This window comes from Sparus aurata, chromosome 21, assembly GCF_900880675.1.
Source record: "Sparus aurata chromosome 21, fSpaAur1.1, whole genome shotgun sequence".
Taxonomy (NCBI): domain Eukaryota; kingdom Metazoa; phylum Chordata; class Actinopteri; order Spariformes; family Sparidae; genus Sparus; species Sparus aurata.
The window spans coordinates 10,263,130-10,288,175 of NC_044207.1; the positions used below are offsets into that span (position 1 = coordinate 10,263,130).

The window sequence follows — 25,046 nt, forward strand, 5'->3', positions numbered from 1 at the left end:
TTTCATTCTTGACATCCATGACGTCTCAAGTTACACGAAGAAGCTCCCCGGATGCCTCTTCCAGCAGCGTGACAGCTCTGTGTGGGCTGGAGAGCAGTCTGGCAGATATGTTACCACCAGCTGTTACACAGCATGCCCTTACTGGCCCTCAACACACTTGTGCTGCTTTTTATAAACCCCCAAATCCAACTTAATCTCGTGATACGCTGTAGCATCAGCACAGGGTCACAACAAGGTGCTGCGGAGTTTTTTGACAGCAGTATCTGGAGCCAGCTGAGTCTTTGCCAACAACTGTAGACATGGGGTGTGATTCTGGATCTGTGTCAGTGTGAACATATGCAGACAATCGTCGGGATGTGTATTCAATAACATGCGTGCACATTCTGCCCATTCTCGCTTGTTCCTTTAATTTTTAAAATGACAGAGTCTGGTTTTCAGCAGCAACATAACTCTCCTGCTTATCGAAAGCTCCCCTCGCATGTGACATCCTCTCAGACATTAAAACCCGGATTATAGTTGGAGGACATGAGAGCACGTCGTTACATAATGTAAATAAAAACATTGCAGCCGCCGTGTGCTCAGATTGGTGCGCGCGGCACGGTGTCCCGGATGGTGCTCGCACCGGAAGAGAAGGGGCAGCTCTCCCAGCCATCTTGTGGCAGCATCCAGCGAATTGTTCGCATCAAGCCTCGTAGAATCGGAGGTGAATCCCGCTGAAGGGGCGCCATCATGCCCGGACACCTGCAAGAAGGCTTCGGCTGCGTCGTGACCAACCGGTTCGACCAGTTATTGGACGACGAGTCCGACCCGTTCGAGATCCTGAAAGCTGCTGAAAACAAGAAGAAGGAGGGGGCCGCCGCTGGGTCCACCAAGACCGCGGCTCAAGCCGCCAAGCAGCCGAAGAAGGAGTCACAGAAGGACAGAAAGAACCCGCTGCTGGACAAGAAGGAGGAGTCGCAGGCTCCAGTGCCCCTGAAGAAAGAAGGTAACATGTCCTCCCGCTCTCTCGCTCGTGGGCACTTTGTGTTTATTTTCGTCGTTTTCGCATCAACTGTCATGTGCAGCTCCCGTTAGCTGCTTTAGCCGCTGCTGGTCGCAGCGAAACACAGCGTGAGGTCAACACTGAGCTCAGCTAGACAACAAGAGATGTCTGGTCAGGGTCATTACAAAGCGCAGGTGCATCCACCTGCAGGGTCCTGTGCTCACCGGGGAGCGTGCGAGGCGGAGATGGTTCTACCTGCCTCCGGCAGGAAGGTGTAGTGTCGGCTCGTCCTGCCGTCTGGAGGAGGATGCTTCGTGCGCCGTCTACGCAGCTCAGTTAGCAGCTGCAGGCTTTGCAGGGCGAATGCGCAGGATGTTCACCTGCCTGCAGGGGAAACTGCTGACGGCTCTTTGTTTGGATTGATGTTTTCAGCCCCGAGTGGAAATTTAGATGTGTTGTTTGGAAATTAGTCGACTAAAATTGAGTTAATAAACAAGAGCACCGAGTTAAAGGCAAGAGAGGCCCACAGATAGCCAGCAGTGATAACAGTTTCAGGGACAGTCTATCAGCAGCTGGATGGTTTGCATGACATTCAGCATGCTCCTGCACACATACAGCTCAAAACAGCAAGCGTTTACTGTCCAGGACAGACGACTGCATCAAGATTAATTGCTCTAATAGAAAAATAACCCTCTTCTGTAGGTTTTGACTCTTTGTTTATGCTCCTGCAACTGTCTGTCAGGTATCAGGCGGGTGGGCCGAAGACCGGACCAGCAGGGCCAGCCTGGTTCCCAGCATCCTGGCGGTCAGGGCGAAGGACGACCTGGAGACAAGAGGCCGGACCGGAGACCTCCCCGCGAGCGCCGCTTCGAGAAGCCTGCTGAGGACAAGCCTGAGGGAGGTGGAGAGTTCTCCACAGACAAGTGAGTAGCTGTGATGAGGGACGAGGAGCATATTTAATCATGCTGTTTAGCTCAAGGCTGTCTGTCTGCGATCACAGGATCATTGTAGGGGGGAAGCAGGGAGCGACTGTTTAATACAATCTTGGAAGCTGGGCTGTCATTCTTTGTCACATGAGCTTGTAAGGACAGTTTTTTTTTTTAATGCAGAAATTGTCTGTTTGTGTCCCATCAGGCCTTCAGGAGACAGGCCCCCGAGAGGGCGTGGTGGTGGCCGGGGTGGACGTGGTGGAAGAGGACGGGGTATGGGCCGAGGAGACGGCTTTGACTCCCGTGGGAAACGAGACTTTGACAGACACAGCGGCAGTGACAAATCGTGAGTCAGTCCTGGACTCGGACGTTCGCAGACCGTCGAATACAGAAATAGAAATGACGACATACAAAAGCACCCTGTTATTTTAATTTTTATTTATTATAACTCCTTGAGCCCTGGCCAAGGTTGCCAGGATCAGGTGGCAATGTTAACGGCCATTTTAGTGTTTTTGTCTATAAAGGTGTCTATTGGAAGTTATACTTTTCATTCAGCAGTCTTAAAGGTGCACTGTTTAGTTTGGGGGAGGAAATTTAAATCAGGAAGAAAGAACTTGTAGAACTCTTATGCCTAAACAAACCCCCATGGCTGAATACACAAACTGACCTTGAAGGACAACACAATATCCTACTTTTTTAAATTGTTTATATTTGGCGGACTCTGCCATCTTTTTGGCTTCAAACATTGTTACGGGGACGTTATTATTTTCCTCTGAGAGCAGCTTGTTTATTCAGTTATAGAAAAAGCAAATATTTCTGTGTTTATATTATAACCTCATTATTATTGTAAATATAAAAATTCAGAGTGTGAATTTCCTCTCCAAAACTGCATTGTGCCCCTTTTTTAAGAAAGTGTTTTTAATGTCGTCCCAGATAAATATCGGTGGCACCCTCCCCCCTCCAAGTTAAGCTCCTTTTGACAACACATTTGAGGTCAAAGGTGGTTCTTGCTTTTAGACCTGTACTGTTCATTGTGTGCTGTATTTTTAGATCACAAACATCAACTTGTGTCTGTGTTTGTTTTCCTGTCCGTTCGGTCCAGCAATCAGAAAACTGAGGAAAAGCGCGCCGGCAGTGGCTCAAACAACTGGGGCAATGTGAAGGATGAAGTGAGGTGAGTTCTGGAGAACAGACACACAGCCTGTTCCTCTCAGCACTTCTGTCCACAGGATACTGATGCACATCTGAAATGTGGTCTACATAGAGTGGCTCTATTCTGCAACAGTTTTAATGGAGCAGCGTCTGGTACATGCTGTAATTGTGGTGTTACGGTGCAGACATCAAGAGAAGAAAAAGAAAAAGACTCAAGTTAGTTCTGTCTTTTCATTAGTATAATAACATTAGAAAAAAGGATGTGGCACACAGTACAGATTGTATTTGTGGGCTAGCTTGGAAAGCTACCACTTAGAGGTGATACATATCAGTATTGAAGAGGTGGCTTTGTGTCTTTGTTCACAGTGAGGCTGAACAGACTGCTGCTCCTGAGACGGCCCCAGAGGGAGAGGAGACTGCACCAGCCGGCTCCGAGAACAAGTGAGTATCCATTTGCATTTACAAGCGTTGGGTAAAGAGATCTGTCTAACGGCTCCATAAAAAGTAGTTTGAAGCAGTGCAGTCCTACGTCATCACACTGTTCCGTGTCGCAAATAGTATCTGTGCATGTGCGTTTTGGTCGCAAAGCTTCAGAGCAAATGGGATAAACATTGTCACCAACCTTTTGGCCTCGGGATTAGAGAGCATGTATAGAGCTAAGAGGATTGGCTGTTTTGCGGTTTAAGGTCCCACATTGTTTGTGTGCCGGCTTTCTAGGGAGAACGAGGTGGAAGAGGTTAAAAACGAAGGCCCCAAAGAGATGACCCTGGACGAGTGGAAGGCCATGCAGGACAAGGAGCGCACCAAGGTGGAGTTCAACATCCGCAAGCCCAACGAAGGAGCCGACAGCCAGTGGAAGAAAGGATACGTGCTGCACAAGTCCAAGAGCGAAGATGTGAGTATGGTGATTGATGATATCATGAAGAATGGAAACTCTTTCCTTTGACTACACTAACCGCAGCTGTCCATGACCTGCTCTGTGCACGCTCATGTTTCAGCTCCATCACACATCACTGTGACCTGAGGCATCCTTTTAGCCTTCAAGTCATTTTTGATTGTATAAACTGCATCCTGTGATTTGGATCTTTAAAAGAGCAGTTGGTAGGATTCAGGAGGATCTATTAGCAAAAACTTCATATTTATTAAAATACTGTCATTAGTGTATAAGCACAACAAACTACAGTTCATTACCTTAGAATGAGCCACTTAAATCTACAAAGGCACTGGGTACTCTTCCACAGAGTCTGCCACATCAACCAACTGTAGTCCAGAACAGACAAAACAAACCCTGTCTCTAGAGAGAGGGCCTGTCATGTTTTTAGCAGCCACTGTAGGGGAAGTTAGGACGAGGGGTGTTCAGTTGATTGCAATCTGCAACGTCACTGCCAGATGTCACTGTATCCTACACACTGGACCTTTTAACATTTTAACCAGTCAAAAATGATCTACTGTTGCTGTCGAGTATTATTATTTAACTGGTAAATATTGAATCTTTTTTTTTTTTTTTTTTTTTTTATAATTAAAGGAGACTCCAGGAAATGAATACTATGCAAATATGTATATGACACGTAACCTTTATAAAAGGTTTGAAGGCTGCATCAACCAATTGTTTTAATAACGATTAGTCTTCTCATTAATCTGTTCATTGTTTTGTCTGGAAAATGTGAGAAAAAGATGTACATCACAATTTGTCAGAGCTCATGGTGATGTGTTCAGATGTCTTGTTTGTCTTCCAAAACATCTATTTATAAAGCAGGAGCCAGAGCAGGTTTGACTGAAATGATCAATCAGTTATGAAAGCAGTTGCAGATTAATTTTGAAACTTGCTTCCAAAGCTAACGGCCTGAGTTTTTTTTTTTAATGATTGATTTATTTAAAAGAAGATTTTAAATCTAGTATGGGGACTTCTGTGTGGTGCGTGTCACCAGGTGATTTGTATTAATGAAAAACCTTCTACTGTCTTCACATTTCAGAGGCCTGTTGGTGCTTTGATTGACGCCCCAGAGACGGAAGCAGACACAACCACTCTGTTCAACAAGGTGTCTGCAGCTCTCACACTTCTATTTACCCACACAGTCCATGAAAACATTCAGTGTTAAAAATCTGTAGAAACCCACCTATTTCAAAACATGGTAAGTGGTTTAATAGGCCTTCAAATGTTGAAAATGGTTTATTAATATTATTTTGGGGGGCCCCAGGAGGATGCTAAGTCTCTAAAAACAGCATTGGTGCTACACTGAGAAACCCAAAGAACACACATGTTCACTGACTTCATTACTGGTTTAAAAACAAACCTCTCAGTACAGAGAACAGTCAGTGTCTAAACATGTATCCACCATCTGTTCTTATCAGCAGGCTAACCCTGATGAGTCCGCCGACCACCACTTCCGCAAACCAGCCAACGACATCACATCCCAGCTGGAGATCAATTTCGGAGACCTGGGCCGCCCTGGCCGCGGGCGTGGGGGAGCTCGCGGAGGCAGGGGAGGCCGCGGCAGTGGCGGCGGGGGAGGCACCAGGACGGCACGCGGGGGAGGACGGTCCGAAAAGGTAACAACAAAAGCTGTTGTCGCAGCCAATGACAAAGGTTTAGTGTCGCTCACAAAAGACTGAGCTCAGTGACTCTGAACAGGCGATAGAAACCACTGACTTGGAAAACCTGCTGTGGAACACCGAGGCCCTGAAATAACAGAGCAGTTAGCACACGCTCCATGATGCCACACTCACACACTAAACTCATGGCAGTGATACGGTGGATTTGACTTGCAAATGTTGAGTTTTGTCAATTGAGAGTTTGTCATAATTATTAACTGTAACTTTCAGATATCACAAGATGGCATCAAATTTTTACTCTTTTTTTTTTCATTATTTTTTTTAATTTAGGTTTGCAACTAAATATTTTTGTTATCAATATGATGTATATTTTGTGTGATCTGATAAAATGACAGAGAGTAATGATTATCCCCCCTCTTGCCATTATCTAAACCAAAGGTGGCGTAATCAGACTTTTTTTGTTGGACTTGTTGTGTTGGCCCCCACACACCGCCCAGACTCAAACCAACAGCAAACAGCCTTTATCAGACCACTCTGTTGCCTCTCCTCTGACCCGTTCGGCAGAAAAGTTGCATTGAACACACCGCTTCGACTTGCTGCCAACTCCACAGTAGCGTGTACGTTCTGCGCTTGTGCGAAATGCAATAAGTCGGTGGCGCTAGTGATGAAGACGCTGGACTAAAGGTTTATGTACGCAACTCTTTACTTTCGATCAAAACGACACTTAACTATTTCAGACAAAAAAAGCTGCATACTAAACATGCAGCGATGCATTGCCAAACGAACAGATCAATTCCTCCTGAACAGACATAATAACAGCTAGTCTCATGCCAATACTCAAAAACATGAAAACAGGCAATGACGGACGGAGTGCATAGACAAACAAAGCGCACGCAGTATTCTGCCCCTCCCAAAGTTGATCAACTTTAACTTTCAGCTCTACATAAATCAGATATTTACTGGTTGCAAATTTTTTTTTATGCAAAGTTATACTGCAACATCTTTTTTTATGTTTTGAGATAATACCTTATCAGAACAAGTGTGATAAATGTTGTTAACCTTTGTCTTTCTGAGAGACGGTGGAGTTTTTAGACATTTTTTGCTGAAACTGCTAAGAGAGCATTAAAACAATCATTTTTCTGGTTGAAAATCGAAACATTATGCTGAAAGTTGCTGAAATGCTCCACCGAGCTATGGGTGACACCTTTCATCTACAAGAAGTGAAAATACTGATTACAGCAGCTTTAATGTAAGCTCCCTTAACCTTGTCCTGCTGTCTGTGTGTTTTTGTTCCTCCAGGCGAGTGGAGTGTCAGTCCCCAACGTGGATGATCCTGAGGCCTTCCCAGCCCTGGCCTAAAAGGCTCCTTTTCCACCACCAGCCCACCCATCAGCCCTTCCGGGCCCCTCCTCTACGAGGCTTGCATGCTTACCACATCTTCAAGTATATAAGAAAACAGAGGGAAAAAAAGATTTTAAATGACAAAAAGACTGTCATCCCATACCACTCACACCACCAGAGGACTAAAATTTTACCTGTTTTAAAGGAGAACAAAAGACAAAAAAAAAGCGGAAAAAGGACCTCTTGTTACACTGAAGTTTTGTATTTAGGAACATGAAAGCAGGGATGTTTTCATACTTTTTTTTCCTTTTTTTTCAGAGATTATGCATACTTCATTGATATTTTTTGTGCTGCTTGAATTTATGCATTTCTGCGATAAGTTTGAAGTGTGTGTACATCTCCCCCTGAAGCTTTTGTGCTTTTTTCCCTCATGACTTCAGCTCAGTATTAAGGGGTCATCTTAGAAAAGACTTTCTACTGGAATTTTTGTTCCCAGTAATACACACTGATGTGGTAGCACTACACTACATAGAAAACTCGTACTAGATATCTGAAGTATGGCTTAACATACATTTAAAGTGTAATTACTCTGATCCTGACTACCCATCTCTTTGCGAGGCACAAATTCCGGATGGGTAACCAGGCAAAGTGACTTCCTACTAAAGCTTGGTATTTTTCTGCTTGTTGTGCAGTGAACGTAAATGCCTCTATTCCTTTTTTTTTTCTTTTTTTCTTTTTTTTGTTTCTTTTGATAGCTTGCCTTTTTTTGGTGGACCAGTGGTTAGTAATGCTTCCCCTGTATCCCCTGATCCAGATGTGCTACCTGTGTTTCAGGGTGTCCCAGGGCCCAATGTATATCTTTTAGGCTGGTCCTCGTAGGTCATACAGACTGTACTACTTGTAACTTCAGGACCACTAAGCAAATATTGTATTTTTTTGTTAAGAGTATGTGTGCACTTCGTGTGTGTGTGCGTGCAGGTGTGTGTGTGTGCGTGTGTGCGCGTGCGTGCGGGTGTGAGCCTGCGTTACAATGTGTGAATTGAATGTATGAATTTGACAGCTAGTTACTTAGCATTTAAGTATTCCTCTACTATGAACTTGCCGCTCTCAAACCGCAGACGGCAAGTTCTTGAGTCTTCGGAGAAGTGATTGTTGAAATCTAGGTGAGAATGATGAATAGACCGTGGACATATCGCGCTCTTACAGTATCTGTAATGTCTTTCAGATCTCAAAGCACTTGGTTTTATCGGCACCAGTCCTCTGAAGATTGTTTTTCTCCTCCTGTAAACCATATTTGCTGTTTCTAATTTTTTTTTTATTTCGTCAGTGCAGCGGCACCAATGCATAATTTGTCTGAAAGAAATGTCGGCTGTCATCGTGGAACAATCACGAGCTACAGAATGTAATGTAAGCTAATGGTGCTTTCAGCCACCTGTGTCAGCGTTTCCAGTGAGCGTTTTATTTTAATGAAGCGGGTATATTTCACATTGGGGTGGGGTGGGTTGAAGGAGGGGGGGTTATGAACATGGAGTAAATAATAAAGCTTTACATGCTGTGCTCTGCAAAGACTTGCTGGTGATGCATTGATACAGATGGCTGGAGCTGTTTTCTTGTAGGACTGTTTGAGCCACATGACGGTGAAACTTTCTCTGCAAACATCCCTGTTCTAATAAATTGCTTTAGAGGTGTTACATGTATTCTGACAGTGGCTGTTGGGTTGTTTAAATTCAGTACTGTGATTTTAAAGGTGTAAACAAACGTGCCGAAGACTCTTAATTGCTTTGAGCGTGATGCAGCTGCGGTGATGTCAGCACTACACACGTTAATCTGATGTTAATTTATGACGGACGGAAATATTCCAGGAGGCTTTGATTTACAATTAGTTGCCAGTTTACTCGTTACGCAGCCCAGTGGTTAAGTTGCACTGTGGGTAATGTAGGCAGCAGGATATGAAAAGCAGTCCACTCCTCCAGCGTAGAAGTCCCAAAAACCTGTTGGACTTGGACCACAATGCAATTTAGTGACCATTGGAAGAAGTGTGTCAGGTTATATGCATCTTCCTCTGGAGCTGCACGAGGGCTTTATACTACGTCCTTTTTGTTTGTAGTACTCCCCAAGACCTGTAACCACACTTTAATGTAAAAAGTGGACTAACCCTTTAACAGTATAATACAGCAACCTTGCAACAACTCATGCATTTCATATTGTAAAGTTGGCGCCTCTTTAACCAGTTTTCACCAAAACATAATTAACTTAATGAAGATAGGATTTATGCTACTGTCTTTGACTCTGTATCGTCCTTTTATCATACAGTTACACTTTTAAGCAAACTCATTTTGGACGAGAAAACGACAGAGTTTTGACAGAAAAAACAGTGTTTAGTACACATCAGGGGGTATTCAGAGACTTTTTTTTTTTTTTTAATCTCAGTCTAGGTGATTACACTTAGGCTACTTTATATTTAGCTTTCAAGGTTTCTGAAGTAGACAAAGTGCAGTTTTTAAAACACAGCGCTACATTAACATTCAGAGAGTAGGCTATGTAAAGCTAGTGATGGTTCCCTTCTTTCCATTTCCGCTCTCGCAGACGAAATTCCACCACTGTGGCAGGGCTCGTCGTACGCATGTGCGGAGGGACTCGCAGGCTTCCGTCTGAACTACGTCGTGCTCATTACATAAACGATGGCAGCGCTTCAGAAACGTCGGCAGAAGCTCGGAGACAGAAACTCGTCGCCCGGACGACCGTCTGCCACATCCGAAAGAGCCGCAGCAGCTGACGGCTCCACGCTCCTCCAGAAGCTGCTGGCCGCGGGATTTTACGGAGTCAGCTCGTTTTTCATCGTTGTCGTCAACAAAAGCGTCCTCACCAACTACAGGTAGGTCCAAAGTACGAGCCAGAGTTACAGGAAGCTTCGTCTCGGACGCTTGACCACCTGTGTGTCAGCGACGATGACAGCAGGTAGTATTAATGGCGGGAGCGAGAAGTCTCTTTACAGATCTGCAAGTTTAAGATTCTGCTCGGACTCGGAGTAGGAAATGTGTCTTCCTCAATGTGTTCACTCCCGCCACAGTGACAGCAGAGAGCAGGACCTTAGAGACACCTCAGTCATGTTTCCCCCAACACACCTCTGTCCTAAAGAAAAATCCTAAAAAAGAAAAAGTACTTTACATGGACTGAGTGATGGAAGAATTATTTATAGATTAATTATTATATATACATTCATAAAAAGTAAACAGCTGCACAGAATATTCAGTTTATGGAAGAAGTTTTACCAGAATTTGTTAGATGAGCATATTTATGTAGCCTTACTTGAGGAGGGTGTAGTAACAAATTCTTCCTCTTACAAATTAAAAGTTCATTTCATGATAAAAAAATAAAGGCTCTCTCTGTCTCCACTGAGTAGTCTCAGGGGTTCAGGGTTGTTCTGGTGTGATAACTAGAGTTCTCTCTGTTGGCCAGAGCAGCTGTCCGTGAGCGAGGGCTGCACAGTTTCACCAAGTCAAGATCTTGATTATCCAGCAGGCTGATCCATGCAGTATTACATAATTAAGCCCAACAGATATTACAGATAGTGGCCTGTCACAGATCTGTCAGTATCGACCTATAAAGGGCCAATCTGAAAACCTGATGACCACATTCGAGGGATCATTTCTAAAGATGCGAGTATTCAAATGCCATTGTCTGCGTGTTTTACAGATTTCCATCGTCAACATGTGTCGGAATCGGTCAAGTAAGTTCTGTCCTGAGCTGAGTCACAGATGCCTGCTGTTCGCCTGAGCAGAGCCTGGTACACTGAGCCTGCTCTTGCCTCTGTGTCTCTGCAGATGTTGGCTACGATCGTAGTCCTGAGGACTGGGAAGCTGCTGGGTGTGATCTCGTTTCCAGATTTGGATCTGAGTACACCGCGCAAGGTGAGACTGTGAAGTAGCTCTAAAATACACGATGATAAGAAGAAGAACTTCTTATTGCAGATCAGAACCCTTTGAGTGTGTGTGTGTGTGTGTGTCTTTCCAGATGTTTCCACTGCCTCTGCTGTACGTCGGGAATCAAATTTCAGGGCTGTTCGGGACACAGCGACTCAAGTAAGAGCTGGTTCTCTATTAATTGCAGTATTATCGTGGGATGTGACACGTCATTTCCTCAGAATGAATGTTCTCCTCTCTCCTAGTTTGCCCATGTTTACAGTCTTGAGGAGGTTCAGTATTTTCCTCACCATGGTGTTTGAGGGAATCTTGCTGAAGTAAGTGAAGCTTTCCTTCAGCATGCTCCTGCGCCTGCAGATGAACGATCTTGATAACTCTAAATCGTTTCTCCTCCTTGCAGAAAAACGTTCTCTGCGTCGGTTAAGATGACAGTTTTCACCATGATCTTTGGTGCCTTTGTTGCTGCCAGGTGAGATGGCCACATTTACACTTACAGTGTCCAGTTCACATGCAGCGTGTGTGAGCGTGCATCTCACCCCTCTGACCCGTTCTGTGTTCCGTAGCACCGATTTAGCGTTTGACCTTGAAGGATACGTATTCATTATGCTGAACAATGTCCTGACAGCGGCCAGCGGCGCTTATGTGAAGCAGAAACTTGATTCCAAGGTGAGCGGAGCTGCGAATGGTACTGCCTCGCTGTGTGTGATGCGTCTTCGCTTCATCTTCGACCAAAGCATAACACTGACACTGCTGTTCCCACAGGAGCTGGGTAAATACGGGCTCCTTTACTACAACGCTTTAATCATGATTTTCCCCACTTTGGCATACGCTTACTACTCAGGAGATTTACAAACGGTAAGCTTTTTAAACACAAAGTGCTATTTATAATTCACTTCCAGACATGGAGAGTGGGTGCTGAGACTCTCCTCTGTGTGTGTGTGTGTGTGTGTGTGTGTGTGTGTGTGTGTGTGTGTGTGTGTGTGTGTGTGTGTGTTTGAGTGCAGGCGTTGGCGTATAATGGATGGTCTGATCAGCTGTTTGTTGTGCAATTTGTGCTCTCCTGCGTCATGGGGTAAATCTCTAGATTTGTCATTCGTTAACGCATAATGTCCCGCACCGCTGCTCCCGTCTGACTCCTCTCCGTTGTGTCGCACAGCTTCGTTTTGATGTACTCCATCATGCTGTGCACGCTGCACAACTCGGCGCTCACCACCTCCATCGTGGGCTGCATTAAGGTGAGTCGCCTCGCGCTGGCCCTGCCCTCCACTCTGTCCGCCCGTAAGATTAAATGTGTGCAGTGACTCTGTGTGTCTGTGTGTGTGGGTTTCCCGCAGAATATCCTCGTGACCTACATTGGAATGGTGTTTGGTGGAGACTACATATTCACCTGGACTAACTTCATCGGTCTGAACATCAGGTGAGACGCGCGCTTTGTTTAAACTGTGCACTGTTTGAGTAGCGGGCGCGTCCAGACTTTGACATGTATGTTTGCCGCAGCATCGCCGGGAGCCTGGTGTACTCCTACATCACCTTCACACAGGAGCGAGCAAGTAAGCACCGCCAAATCATGTGGATCAAAACCTCACTCAGACTAGAGACTGCAGTGTACGCACAGGTCGGATGTGCTTAAGGTAACTGAAATGTTTTATCAAATTTAACAGAAAAGGAGTAAAAGCCGGAGTCCTGACGCGACACTGACGGGCTACAGACGTCCACAACACATTCCATGTTGCCTGTGTACTGTATGAGGAGACCACGCTGTGCAGATGTTCTACAGTCATGTTTTTATGTAGTCAGGGTTCCCACACCTTCTTAAAGGACAAATTCAAAATAAAAGCATTGCGGCATTCTCCTAAATAACTGAAGTAGATGGGGACTTGTTTTAATACAAACATAAAAAAGCAGAAACTCCAGGAGCTCCAGAGATCTCATATTGATTTGAAAAGACGTTCTTTACATTCTTCCGTCTTCACTTTATCTTCGTTCTAATCTTCACTGTAGCTGCTGAGCTAGAAGCGTTAGCATGCAACCCATCTGATGAGGGTGCACAAGCTCTACTTGTTTTACTGTAAAGCTCTGGAAATGAAGGGACTTTCCAGGCCCAGTTCATGGAGTCACCATGGCATACTTTGAGACAAGGATCAATGTTAATTACTGTGACAACGATGAGAATATGTATTTTGAGAATCAGCAGGCTTTACAGAAGCTCATAGACAATTCCAAAAAGAGAGCGGTTCGACTGTATGGAGGCAGAAGGCTGTGGTGCACATACATGCAGTCAGTGCAGCGTCGCCTATTCAGTAATGTTAGGTAAAAAAAAAAAAAAATATCCCCCATAACTCAAACTTCTATTCCTGGATAAAATATATAAATCAAGACATTTTTAATGACCCATGCCAATATGTGTCTTTTTTCTAATACCTTCAAGGCCTTGAATATTTCCTCAAATTAACAAACTTTCAAGGGTTTAATGGCCAATGGGAACTCTGTATTTCCTCAGTTGGCATTAATGCTGTGATCATGTGCAGTTCTTTTATGAGACACTTATCATCTTTTATACCTGTAATTAAAAGTGCCTTAAGTTTGTAATTATGTTTCACTAATTAAATGCAAAATTGTGTATTTTTATACTTGAAGAAGAAATAAAATTCAAGGGTGTGGATTGTTTTTTGTTTTATTTGAATACAAACGCCACATGTCATACTGAGGTCATGTTCACTGTAATCATTCCCTTTTTTCCAATCCAGCTTTTAATTTATTCTTTATTTAAAGAAAAAAAAAAAACATTGATTACGTTCTGAAATTTAGCGGACGCTTAGCTGCCATCTCCCCAGACAGGCTGCTTCGAGGTCAGGTTGGAGACCAATAATGTTAAAGTCTTTAAACGAATATATGGCGTGTAAGTATTGTATTAAAACTGACAACAAAAATAAAATCAACCCCGTCTTCCAATCAGTCTGTTGTGTTCCTAGCTGTATTCATGTGTGCAGTTTGAAAACTCACAACAACTCGTACTCATTAATACATTTATTAAATATAACCGATGTTATTCCATCCATAGCCAGACTTGGAATACACTTCATTTTTATTCATGTCGTCATTTACAGAGAAAAAAACAAAACATAACAGGACAATATTGTCAACAAAGGGAAAGAAAAGACTACATGGATCAACGTTATTTGAGACAAACTTATCTTAAATTTTTGAATGTAAGTTCAAAGCTGGAGTACAAAGTAAAACACTTAAGCATTAAGCTGAACGCCTACTGTACCAACACAAATGAAGGTCTTCCAGGTCACACACCCCGTGTCAACCTGGTCTGTTAAACTGCTGGAAATCCACTGCTCTGAAGCCACTTGCTGAGGAAAAACAGTTGGAACCAAGCACTTTGAGGTTTTAAACCAAAGGCAGCCAGCACTCAAACACAATGTGGGGCTTGTTTTTTATTTTATTTTTATTAAACACACAAAATGTGAGGCCCTCCGCAACAAACACTTCAGATTGAGCGGGGTCACGCAGGAATGGGAAGTGCTGCCAAACAGAGAGGGAAAGAGGAATGGCTACGTTTTATTACACCCATCTCAGAGCAACACAGGCGAAAGATCTGTCAACGAAAAGCACAGCCTACGAGGAAGACCAGAAAATACAGAGATGAACAGACAGTTATAAAAATGTACCAACTGCTCAAGGTAAGAAATCTATACAAACTTTACATTAAAAATCATGGACATTCTGTCTAGTAAAAACAAAGCGTTGAGCAAAGCACTGACCATGAGAATCCAAAAATACAGCGATCTTCTACATGATGAGTTATTATACAGGACATCACTGATGTCAGCTGCTTTACACAAACAAACCTGCGGGGGGACTAACCCATTGGTTTATTTATTAGAATCAAACAAAGAGCCATGATGGAGGCAGGAGCGGGTTCAGAAGTGAAGGAGGAGTGACAATGTAATTTCTGCTGGGTTTTCGACACCACTCCTTATCAATAAAGATGAGAAACATACAATCAAAGTGCAACTAAAGAGGGCCAGCACCAGCCTCGCTCATCTTGTGTTCGCCTGCTTTGCCTCTTTTTGACAACCTAAGCACAGAATTTTTAAAAACATGTCCCCTGTTTCATCAAACATTCAAATAGCTTGAACAGCAGTTACCCATCATAGTTTTCTTTTGTTAAAAAATATAAATATCTCTTGCGTAAAAAAATATCATGGGTGATTTCTTTTCTTTGAGTACAAATAGAAAAAGGAAAATTCTTGGCAAAATTTTGTCAGTCGGTCTCCAGAAAAGGAATAAAGACGATGGGTAGAAGATGTTTCATAGGACTTGATGGAGCTGTGGTACTTTGGGATGAGCTTTGCAGGCAGTCAGTACATGGATGGTTGGAGGGACGGGGAGACCAGCTGCTGTTTGGTTGGCTGTGTTCTTCAAGGTGTGATTTTCAGTGACCTTATCAAAGAGGGAGTCTTTGCTCTCGGGAGACAATGTGCTCACAGGCTAAGAGGGGCTCATCTTCCTCATCACCTCTGCCGATAAGAGGACAAGTAGGGGCTATTTTTTCCACCCCAATTCAGCGTCTATTATTCAACATCACTTCAGTTCTCCTGCGTTCTGGATGGCTCCACCTCACTTTGGCCCAACGGCTCTGCCTCCGTCCTGCATCTCTTGGCCGGCCTTTCATGTGCTGTTGCTGTGTCTCTGTGGTCCAGCAGAGGCTCCAGAGAACCATTTCTGTTGTGGCTGGGTGCACTGGGCTGGCTGCAGCCGTTGGAGTTGTTGTCTGGAACTGGAGGAGGAGCTTCGGCTGCGGGATGGGAGGGACCGTTGGACTGAACTGACTCAGGTTTGACTTGATTAGCTGGGGGCAACTGAGCACTGTCCACTGGGTGGCTTGAATTATGACCTGCAATACCTGTCAAAGAACAGTGAGAAGTGAGTGGCTTGAGACCATTTAAACATTAAATCACAGTAGAAATGCAGAAGTTTTGTCTGGATTTAGTTGACCAGGTTCTGAGATATTACTCTATCAGGTTTCTGCCTTCATCAAAATACAGTGGAGGTGAATGTGATTAGATTTGTGGCGCCCACAGTGCTCAGGGGAAGTACTTTCTATCTAAGCATTAACCAGCATTCAAACTGTTGACAGTGCAGCATATCCACTGTAAGACGTTTATAGACAGAAATTAAACGCCCACTGTAGTAACGTGAAAGCAGAAACTCAATATCAAACTGAGAGCTAGATACAATTAGTGGTATCTAAAAATGAACATTTTGCTCATCTGGTGCTCTGGGAGATTTTCATTTCCTGTCATTACACATTTTAAATGACTCAGGTAACATGATGATGAGGATGCCAAATTAAAACAGCACATCTATCTGTCAATATTTTAACTTGTATATATTTAACTTTTGATCTGGGTTTGGTTTTAAAATGAAAATCATCATTAATATTAATCAGCTTACCGTTCTGACTGCTGCCGTCTTCTCTCTCAGAGTGGCTGGCGCTGCTGCTGGAGGTGGTGGGAGGAGGCGACGCCGCCCGGCTGGACGTCGCGCTCTCCGTCTCATCTAGTAATCTGTCCATGTAGTCTCTGATGACAAACAGCAGCACACACACACACGTTAGACACAGCCTTGACTCCTGATCGAGTATAAAATACTCACAATATACTAGTGTGTGTATGTAATCTTGTCTGTCTTTGTTCCCTAACAGTGACTGCAGGTGGGTCACAAATGTTTGCTATGGAAACATGAGGTGCTTTGGTTGCTGAGTTGGTATCACCAGCTATGTTAAAACTGAATTCTCATATTTTTTTTAATGGTTTCCCTTGAACCAGTTTAAGTAGGCTTGAACTAATTAGGGCTTTCTTTATCGACTACACTGATGATTATTTCCACCATCAATCGATCCATGTTTAGTCTGTAAATGTCAAGAAATTGTGAAAAATGCTGGTAACAATTTTTAAAAGCCTAGAGGTGTCCTCAAATTTCTTCTGTTGTCAAGCCAACAAAGGAACAACCCTTTGTTTACTATCATCAATGACAAAGAAAAGCAGCAAACTTACATTTAAGAAGCTGCAACCAGAAAATACATGACATTTTTGCTTGAAAAAAGTTTGCAACTGATTTTCTTACCAACATTGCCGCTCTAGAGCTAATAAAACCACAAATTTATCCTCACAGACCAGGTTAGACTCAGTCTTAATACCTTCATCTTAGATTGTATTCTGGCTTCCTGCTGTTACATCCTATTGATCAACACAAGGTACTTTCTTTACTGTTCAAGCCTGGCAGTACATTACTGATGTACTGTACACGTAAACTATAGTCAGACACTAAATTAATTACATTTTGACTAATTTATCACAATCTGACATCTGTTGAGTAAGGCCTAAATCCACATGGAATACCTTCACAGGAGCACATTATTTTAGATTCTTTGTAGGGCAGACTTCAGCAGTAAACTCAAGTACAAGGAAGATAAAACCCATTCTACAATACAGTTTATGGCTTGCACTCCAAAGTAATCCCTTATTGACTAAACTCATGTTTTCTGAATGTAAATCTAATTGTAAAATCCAATGACATGCCATGAAGATCTATTATCTCCTTTTGTTGTCTAAAAAACCAAACTCACCCCAGATTTCACTAATTCCAACAAGCAATGGACAATTATTTTGCCTTAACGTGTTAATCTGAAGTGGATGTTGTTCACACAATGTAATGGTTGTGGAAAAATCACACCATCAGTGTCTTAATTGGTTGCCTATTAACCTTGTTTTCACTATGCTGTTTTGTCTGTGACCAAGCAAGACCTGAAAAGATGAAGGCAGCCTGACACCATTTTATCTGCTTTCACATCTCCATCATAGACTTAATGTATGAATTAACTCACATTCTGCCCTGTGTAGTTGTTAGTTTCTACTCTGAGGAAAACTGTGTTTTTAGCAAAGCTTAATGTATAATGTGTGTCTGCAAAAAGGACCCACCTGTGGTCAATTCATTTTCACAAAAAACTAATTGAGAATCTGTTTATATCAGAATTGTCTGCATTGTGATTATGAATCATGAAAAGCCTTTTGGAACATTAGAAATAACAAACATAACCAAACACATAAACCTGACACAGGAATACAATTTCCTCCATTTATAACAACAATGTCTACATTAGAAACGATTTCAAAACTGTATTTAGCTCTGATTTTTTTTTTTAAACTTACGTGACACCAGGGTGAAGGTTGTATTTCCTTTTCCCAAGTCTGGTTTGCTGTGCAAAGAAATCATAACGCTCAGACTTCTTCCACATGTAATAAAAGGCCACACATTCTCCTACAGACCTAGTTCTCACCTGAAAGATTTAATTCAGCAGACATGAAATAACCATTATTACCATCGTCTGAAGAGATTGATTCAGCACAATTTCAAAAAAAAGAGACAAATCAAATTGTTTCTTTGGACCCTGACAAAGGTCATGTGATCTACAGACAATTTAGCTGTGTATGAACTCAGAAATTTGATTTGTCTCAAAATGCATCAAATATGAATTAATGTGGCTTCAAAACACTTCTCTTACCTTGTTGGCCTGTATTAAATGAAAGTCTTTCCCATATGCTTTTAGTCCTTGTTCAAAATTTCTACATTCCTCTTCAGTCCAGACAGATAGCTCCTCTGTCACAGAGAGAACAAGTGTTAATCTGGCATCAGCAAGACAATCTAAAGAAAAAAGCTCAGATGATTCAAGTGCAGAAGTCCATATAACACCAAACATTTACATCAGAGAAAACTGAAGGTAAATATATGAATGACTTGATTTGACTGCTTACCTCTGGCTGCTTTTACATTAAACCTAAGTCTTCTTAAAGCTTCCTCTGTGTCAAAGTCACATTTCACGAGCTCATACAACGCCTACAAGGAAAAGAGTGAACAAATACGTTTATATCCCCCATGTGAAAAGCTATAAACATGTTACTACAGCATGATCGCAACGCAACACATTTAAAGCAATGCTGGCGTTATTCAACATCTCTCTTACTGTCAACAAGCCCATGGAAAGACCAATGTATTGGGCTCAACACTGTATGACTTCCTTAGCTGGCTTGTGGCATTCAGTCCAAAGTCCAATTCTTTCTACTCTAGATGTAAACCTTCCAAATGGCAAAAAAAAAAAATAATCTAAAAAGGGCTCAGTACTTGACCAGTTAGGTAGTGTAGTCTTTAACTAACATTAAACAAACTAGGGTTGGGCCAGTAGATGATGCAAACATCCATCACTGATGGCTGACACACTCTGACTTCTGAGCCGTGTAACGTTATAGCTGTGTGATTGAAAATGCTTCCCACCAGAGAATGCAAAAAAATACTGTATGGAAGGAGTTAATCACTTTTGTGACTTGTTAAGAAAATGAGAAGAAGTTTGTTGCTGCTCATGGTACTAATGTTTATCCGACTCCTCTCGCTACTAAGGGGAGCAAGTTTTCTCTGCTGGTGAGACCATTGGAGTTTGCCATCAGAGCCAGAGTTGGAAACAGCAGTGGAGTGGTGTGCTCATGAGCCACTCCAGCCTGACGGCAACATACCGTCATGAATGTGGCAGACATCGCCCATTCTGAAAATAAACAGTGCATTCAGCCATGGATTGATACGTAATTGGAGAAAAACAAATTACATTTGTGCAACAGTGTGGCTAACTGTTAACAGTTTTGGACAACAATATAATGTAAAGAAACAGGACATGTCAGACAATGGATTCATCTGTGACTGGTTTTGGTCTTTTCATGGGTTTTGTCTTCAATAAGATAATTGTAAACTTCGGCCAGTCTTATCCTTCAGTAAAAGCTGTGGACATATTGCTGTCACCTGTTCATTGTCTTTTATATGGGATCCCTCTGGGATTGCATCAACTCCTTTCTCCTCTCCCGTCCGCCTTGATGCCTCCGTCAAGAACTCCACCACTTTGCCTTCAGGAAGACACTCTGGGTTCCACAATAACTGGTCATCATTTTCATAAACTGCAGGACAAATTCATAGAAGACAACATCAACCAACTGTACACTGTATCAGCTTCAGTTATTCTGTACACTCAAAGCTCTCACAGTGTCAGGGCCATGACACACCATGCTAATGGTCGGTCGACATTGAGGATATGTGTAGTTTTTGAAGTTAGTCCTGCACCATTGGCACTATTTGGGTGTGTAGAATTGAATTGATGGCAGAGACAGTTGCAAGAAATCACTCTGATTTGCCTTTGAGGTAGGCAGCTACATGCATGTGAGCAGCAATAGGGGTTGGGGGGCTGGAGTCTTCTGGTTTGCCTTCTTGTATGATGAATACAGACTAATGCAACCCAGAAGGGGGGTCCTCCACACTGGGAGCTGTGTCTGGGATGCTGCTGGGGGGTGCTGTCCCTGGGTCCCTTTGGCCCAGCCAGTCGTTGTCTGTCAGGGTCGGGGGGCCTGGGCACTGGTGCCCCCCGTGGCACAGCCTGTGACTCCTCTCAGTGTGGACGGCCCCAAAGGTGGCGTTTCCTCAATCCTCAGTGCCTTGCCATGTCTCCTTATTTCCTGTAGTAAGAGTGTGTGTGTGTGTGTGTGTGTGTATGTGTGTGTACGTATGTGTGCATGTATATAGTACGTAGGGTGGGAGGGAGGGGCTTTCTTTATTATTGTTTTATGTTTCCTGTGTAAAGCACTTTGTGCTACATACTCATGTATGAAAAGTGCTTTATAAATAAAGTTGATTGATTGATTGAGAAGAATGGGCAGGTATTTCATCTCATTCGAGGGGCAGAATGTACAAGCTTGTGTTCAAGTGCAGCTTTTGGGCTGAGACACAGGCGACATGAAGTGATGCACCAGTCGAGATTCGTCTGATAGTTCTTTGATGTCCGTTTGGTGTGTCTGGGCCCTTAAAGTTTAAAGATGCAGTAAGTCAACAAACAGCCAGCTTACCTTTTTCATTGTCTTTATATTTACACAAGCCAACAGGGGTCTCTGCCTGATACATGGAACCCACCATGATTTCCTGTTGGAAATGAACAAACAGTTTAGACTGGCTGATAATTACTTTATAGATTTGTTACAAATACAGAACCTCCTTTCACCATACAAACTGACATGAGTCCAATGTCAACTGTGATTAACACAATGTTAAGCACATACTTGGGTTTTTGTGAATATATTCTTGCATTGGAAAGATTTCTGATAGCTTCCTTAACAAGACGTCACACCATAAACTGATGCTGCACATGCTACAAATTGTGACAGAAATATGAGATAATCTGTATGTAACTCATCTGATCTTTTTGTTTGTTGTAAATGTTTTTGAAGTACAAATCCTGCTGTAATCTGACAGCACAGTGTCTGAAACTGACAAATGAAGGTCTCACATACCTTTTTCCAGTCTTCAGATGGAACATAGTCCTCATCTTCATCTGACTCCTCCTCCGCATCATTATTACCTTCGACAAAATTAATGCACACTAAATCTCACAAGAAAATCTGCAGCGTTTTCCAATATGGACAACATATAAACTTTAGTTCAATAAGAGCAAAGAAGACAAAGAAAAATTAGTTAAGGTGGCACATACTTTCAAAGTACTTGAGTTTCTGGGGACGAATAAGTTCTGCTGTGCCAAGGGACCGGACTGAGCGTGTGCGACCTTCAGAGGCGGCCTGGGCCTCATCGCCCTGTCCTGATGAGATTTTAACACCCTCACCCTAAAAACACACATACATACATACATATGCTGAAATTACACAATACAGTCAAGATGACAGAATTCATTGAGTTTATAGAAACCATATGGCTTCAAGAGAAACAAAAAACACCAACACACCTCGTTTCTTTTCGACTCGCCAGTGCTTCTGCTGCTTTCATCATTGTCCAGGTCCTCTTCCTCATCCTCTTCATCATCATCCTCCTCTTCCTCTGGTTCTTCCTCCTCCTCTTCATCCTCATCTGCTGGTGAACCGCCGCCATAACCATACAGATTCAGCAGCTCATGAATTGGCATCTCTCCCTCCTGTTGAAAGAAAAACACCGTTTTCCAAACTGTAAAATAAACTTAAAATTCAATGCCTGACAGAACAATTCAAATAAAATCTTTAATAATGCAAAGACAAGAATTCAAAACTCATCACTAGAACCTCATCATAATCCAACATTGATTGATAAGGTACATTAAACACTGAGCACAGGTTTATTACCAGACGGAGCTGACGAAAGCAAATAAGAGCTCAAAGCCTGAAACTCACCCGTGCCAGGTCTTCAATCTCATTGGCGTTGGTTTCATCTGATGCCTCCAACATTTCCTCTTCCTCCAGGGTGCGTTCATCATCAAAGTCATGGACAAGCATGTCTGCTGATGGGTCGAAGTCATGGTCATCGGAACCAGCTGAACCTCCTAGAAAAGCAAACAAAATTGAAAGTGATACTTCCAATTTATCCTGAAAATGTAACAAATATGATACGATTGTGAACAAATCCTATATAAATCCTATATATAAAAAGGTCCAAATAGTACTTTTTGCTCAATATACTGTATATGTAGTTATATATATATATATATATATATATATATATATATATATATATATATATATATATATATATATATATATATATATATATATATATATATATATATATACACACACATATATATTCAAGTATAGGGCTGGTCAATATGGATTAAGTGTTCTTTTATATTAATAACAATATGCAATTCTTTTGTACATTGTATTTGCTATATTAATCTATATTGTACATTCCATCAAAATTCAAATGAGCCTCTTACAGACAAGATACCCAGATGTTTTAAGTCTATTTTGTCTACTGGAAAAATCGAATCAAGTACTTCATCACATCGGTGCAAAAATATTAACTTAAAGTAATCATGCACAACAATGACCTTTCAGAGAGAGGCATCTAAATGATACTAGAGAATAAAATAACGTATCTTAATCGTTGATGATAAACAACTTAATATTGTCTCCAAAAGTATTATAAAACATTGTTTTTAACATAATCATAATGACAAACATGTTAACTGCTGTTTACAAACATAGCTGACACAAATAAACATTATTTCAATTTAATGTTTATATTGTTATTGATGTCTATTGTCTACAGTTGTTAAGTTGTCAATGCTGACTACAAAATAATCTGATTTCATACTGGTCTTTTAACATTAGATATTAATGTTGTTTTGGAGAAGAAATGCCAACCCAGAACTGTAATATTTACAAAATTAATGAGGTCATATTACTCAGAAATATCTTTGTTTTCCATAAGTGAATAAACAAGCTGTTCTCAGAGGAAAATAAGGTCCCAGAACACTGTTTGACGCTTGAAGGGTCAGCCAAATATAGCTCAACTTGTTCACTCAGTCAGGAAAATAAAGAGTTTGTTTATTTGGTTTGTTTAGACATACAAATAAAAAAAACTGACAATGAGGATCTTTCTCTTTCGATTAGAAATGTCTTCCCTAAAACTAAGTAGTGCTCCTTAAGCCTATGTTTTAGCTTTCGTTGGTGCCGCTTCCTTCTCTTTACACAAGTAAACAAATTGAAGACCCACTTTAAATCATAAATGTAGGTTTATGCCACACACACCCAAACAACAAATAAAATGCACCAACTTTGTGTACCTGGGCTCGAATTCCCGAGGGAGGGCTGGAAAACGGAAAAGAGGGACATAAATAAAGTTAAACAACAGCTTAGGAGGTAAATATCTCATTGAATACACATTTCGAAACGATCCGCCGCTGAATACAACTTGACATTTTACAGTGGCTCTGGCAGCAGAACATTAAAAGGAGTTAAGAAAAAGCGCGCCCGACCCTGTGCCCGACAAACTGACTGCAGTTTAATATGAAAAGAAACAAAGAAGATTGTCACCACTTCCTGTGTGGAAAATGTAGGCTGCATCCCAAGACTGTGAATAGCATAGGCACAGTGGTGTTTACCGACCGCGTTCAACCACAGTTAGCTACAACAAGCGAGTGCTCACTGGTTTAACTCACTCAACTGGCTAACTTGCATCACACATTACAAGCTAATTCTCCTTTATATATTTAGCTAATGCGTCCAAGTTAAGCTTGTTATCAACCACCTGCAAATAAAGCTCAAACAACACGCTGAATATCCCTGACCACGACACCGCCGCTCCGTGTCTGTTTAAAAACGTGAATATGGATAGTTAAGTATTCTTAAACAAAACCGCCAAGTAACATCGCTAACGCCGAAGCTACCTTCCGTCAGTGCTAGCGCAGCTAGCGTTAGCTAAATCCGAAGTTTACTAAACATGTTTGTGTTAAGAAATGGCTATTATCCAGCACCGCAAACAGCGGATTGTTAATTTCGTGTATCAAAGCGTTAACACACGAACGATGCGCACATTCGACTAAACTAAGTATCTTGCGGTATGAAATTGTTTTTTCCTAATATTTATTTCACTTTCTTACCTCCGCCATGTTTGCAATCCTACAGGGTCACGTCAGGGGTCAGCGCAAGTCCCCGGATGTAGAGCCCCGCCCACCTGCAGTACCAAGCTCATAATGCCTCCACAGCTTGGACGTCGCTGAGTGTTATGTAATATCATACACCGATCGAACTTATACATCACATTACATATAGATTAAAACAATATAAGCACTGTTAAAAAGCTGTAATGCACTGTTTTTCAGAATTTTAAGTACATCTAAACCAATTAAATTCAATGTATTTGTCAGCTCTAAAATAAGACTTAGTATGAGATTGGTATCTATGAATTGTTTTTGACTCTTTGGTTTTAGTTGTCTGAATGCAGCATGAATGGAAATCGTACTAATGACAATTTAGAATATACAATATAAAAATATAGTCTAAAAAGATAAAGAGGCATATTTGATGTTTCAGGCTTTTGGTTTTATTTTCTCATCATCAGCATACATGATATTGATCCATCAACCAGTAACTGGAGAAGCTGCGAGACAAATTCTAAATAGATCTAATTCAAAAACTTAGATATCGAGTTCATAACAATATGGGATCCCAACACTATGTCGTACTTAATATTTACCATTCAATTTCAAAGTTCTGTTGTACATACTATAACTTCCAGGCTGTAATGCAGCATAACTGAACGCTGCTTTATTTCCAGATTAAGGGAACACATACAGTTAGA

General features: G+C 42.0%; 3 protein-coding genes across 11 annotated transcripts; 2 read left to right on the top strand and 1 right to left on the bottom strand.

Moving 5' to 3' along the window:
• Nucleotides 1–555: 555 nt before the first annotated feature.
• Nucleotides 556–8,718, top strand: serbp1b (SERPINE1 mRNA binding protein 1b). 3 transcript variants are annotated; one of them, XM_030401751.1, is made up of 9 exons: nucleotides 556–985; nucleotides 1,725–1,905; nucleotides 2,117–2,257; nucleotides 3,014–3,085; nucleotides 3,430–3,504; nucleotides 3,781–3,958; nucleotides 5,037–5,102; nucleotides 5,419–5,613; nucleotides 6,916–8,718. In XM_030401751.1, exons 1-9 carry the CDS (start codon nucleotides 730–732, stop codon nucleotides 6,973–6,975), a joined length of 1,224 nt encoding a protein of 407 aa, XP_030257611.1. In that variant the 5' UTR covers nucleotides 556–729; the 3' UTR covers nucleotides 6,976–8,718. The 3 variants fall into 3 exon arrangements, with proteins under 3 accessions (XP_030257611.1, XP_030257610.1, XP_030257612.1); XM_030401750.1 differs by having other exon boundaries at nucleotides 572–985; nucleotides 5,416–5,613; XM_030401752.1 differs by lacking the exon at nucleotides 6,916–8,718 and having other exon boundaries at nucleotides 573–985; nucleotides 5,037–5,195; nucleotides 5,416–5,523.
• Nucleotides 8,719–9,518: 800 nt separating this feature from the next.
• LOC115572014 (UDP-N-acetylglucosamine/UDP-glucose/GDP-mannose transporter-like) lies at nucleotides 9,519–13,542 on the top strand. The gene is made up of 13 exons (XM_030401754.1): nucleotides 9,519–9,832; nucleotides 10,654–10,687; nucleotides 10,782–10,868; nucleotides 10,972–11,039; nucleotides 11,126–11,197; nucleotides 11,281–11,349; nucleotides 11,444–11,546; nucleotides 11,643–11,735; nucleotides 11,885–11,952; nucleotides 12,037–12,115; nucleotides 12,215–12,297; nucleotides 12,378–12,430; nucleotides 12,542–13,542. Exons 1-13 carry the CDS (start codon nucleotides 9,639–9,641, stop codon nucleotides 12,550–12,552), a joined length of 1,014 nt encoding a protein of 337 aa, XP_030257614.1. The 5' UTR covers nucleotides 9,519–9,638; the 3' UTR covers nucleotides 12,553–13,542.
• A 350-nt stretch (nucleotides 13,543–13,892) lies between these two features.
• On the bottom strand, nucleotides 13,893–24,459 carry mier1b (mesoderm induction early response 1b, transcriptional regulator). Of its 7 annotated transcripts, none has more exons than XM_030401745.1 (13): nucleotides 24,346–24,459; nucleotides 23,530–23,554; nucleotides 22,136–22,284; nucleotides 21,718–21,903; nucleotides 21,469–21,598; nucleotides 21,272–21,339; nucleotides 20,831–20,903; nucleotides 19,740–19,891; nucleotides 18,707–18,788; nucleotides 18,457–18,596; nucleotides 18,104–18,231; nucleotides 16,347–16,474; nucleotides 13,893–15,795 (listed from the first exon to the last, which is right to left on the bottom strand). In XM_030401745.1, the coding sequence occupies exons 1-13, from the start codon at nucleotides 24,352–24,354 to the stop codon at nucleotides 15,479–15,481; spliced, it is 1,587 nt and encodes a 528-aa protein (XP_030257605.1). In that variant the 5' UTR covers nucleotides 24,355–24,459; the 3' UTR covers nucleotides 13,893–15,478. The 7 variants fall into 7 exon arrangements, with proteins under 7 accessions (XP_030257605.1, XP_030257604.1, XP_030257603.1 ...); XM_030401744.1 differs by having other exon boundaries at nucleotides 23,521–23,554; nucleotides 24,346–24,399; XM_030401743.1 differs by lacking the exon at nucleotides 24,346–24,459 and adding an exon at nucleotides 23,780–24,315.
• Nucleotides 24,460–25,046: the final 587 nt, after the last annotated feature.

Bases quoted from the DNA above. Each gene is read 5' to 3' on its own strand.
- serbp1b (XM_030401750.1), top strand. From the start codon at position 730: ATGCCCGGACACCTGCAAGAAGGCTTCGGCTGCGTCGTGACCAACCGG. The intron at 3,959-5,036 runs GTGAGTATGGTG...TTCACATTTCAG, and splicing joins ACAAGTCCAAGAGCGAAGAT to AGGCCTGTTGGTGCTTTGAT. The intron at 5,103-5,415 runs GTGTCTGCAGCT...TGTTCTTATCAG, and splicing joins CAACCACTCTGTTCAACAAG to CAGGCTAACCCTGATGAGTC.
- LOC115572014 (XM_030401754.1), top strand. From the start codon at position 9,639: ATGGCAGCGCTTCAGAAACGTCGGCAGAAGCTCGGAGACAGAAACTCG. The intron at 9,833-10,653 runs GTAGGTCCAAAG...CGTGTTTTACAG, and splicing joins AGCGTCCTCACCAACTACAG to ATTTCCATCGTCAACATGTG. The intron at 10,688-10,781 runs GTAAGTTCTGTC...GTGTCTCTGCAG, and splicing joins CATGTGTCGGAATCGGTCAA to ATGTTGGCTACGATCGTAGT.
- mier1b (XM_030401743.1), bottom strand. From the start codon at position 23,809: ATGCAGCCTACATTTTCCACACAGGAAGTG. The intron at 21,599-21,717 runs GTGTGTTGGTGT...GTGTGTTTTTAG, and splicing joins GCGAGTCGAAAAGAAACGAG to GGTGAGGGTGTTAAAATCTC. The intron at 19,892-20,830 runs GTAAGCTGGCTG...TTTGTCCTGCAG, and splicing joins ATATAAAGACAATGAAAAAG to TTTATGAAAATGATGACCAG.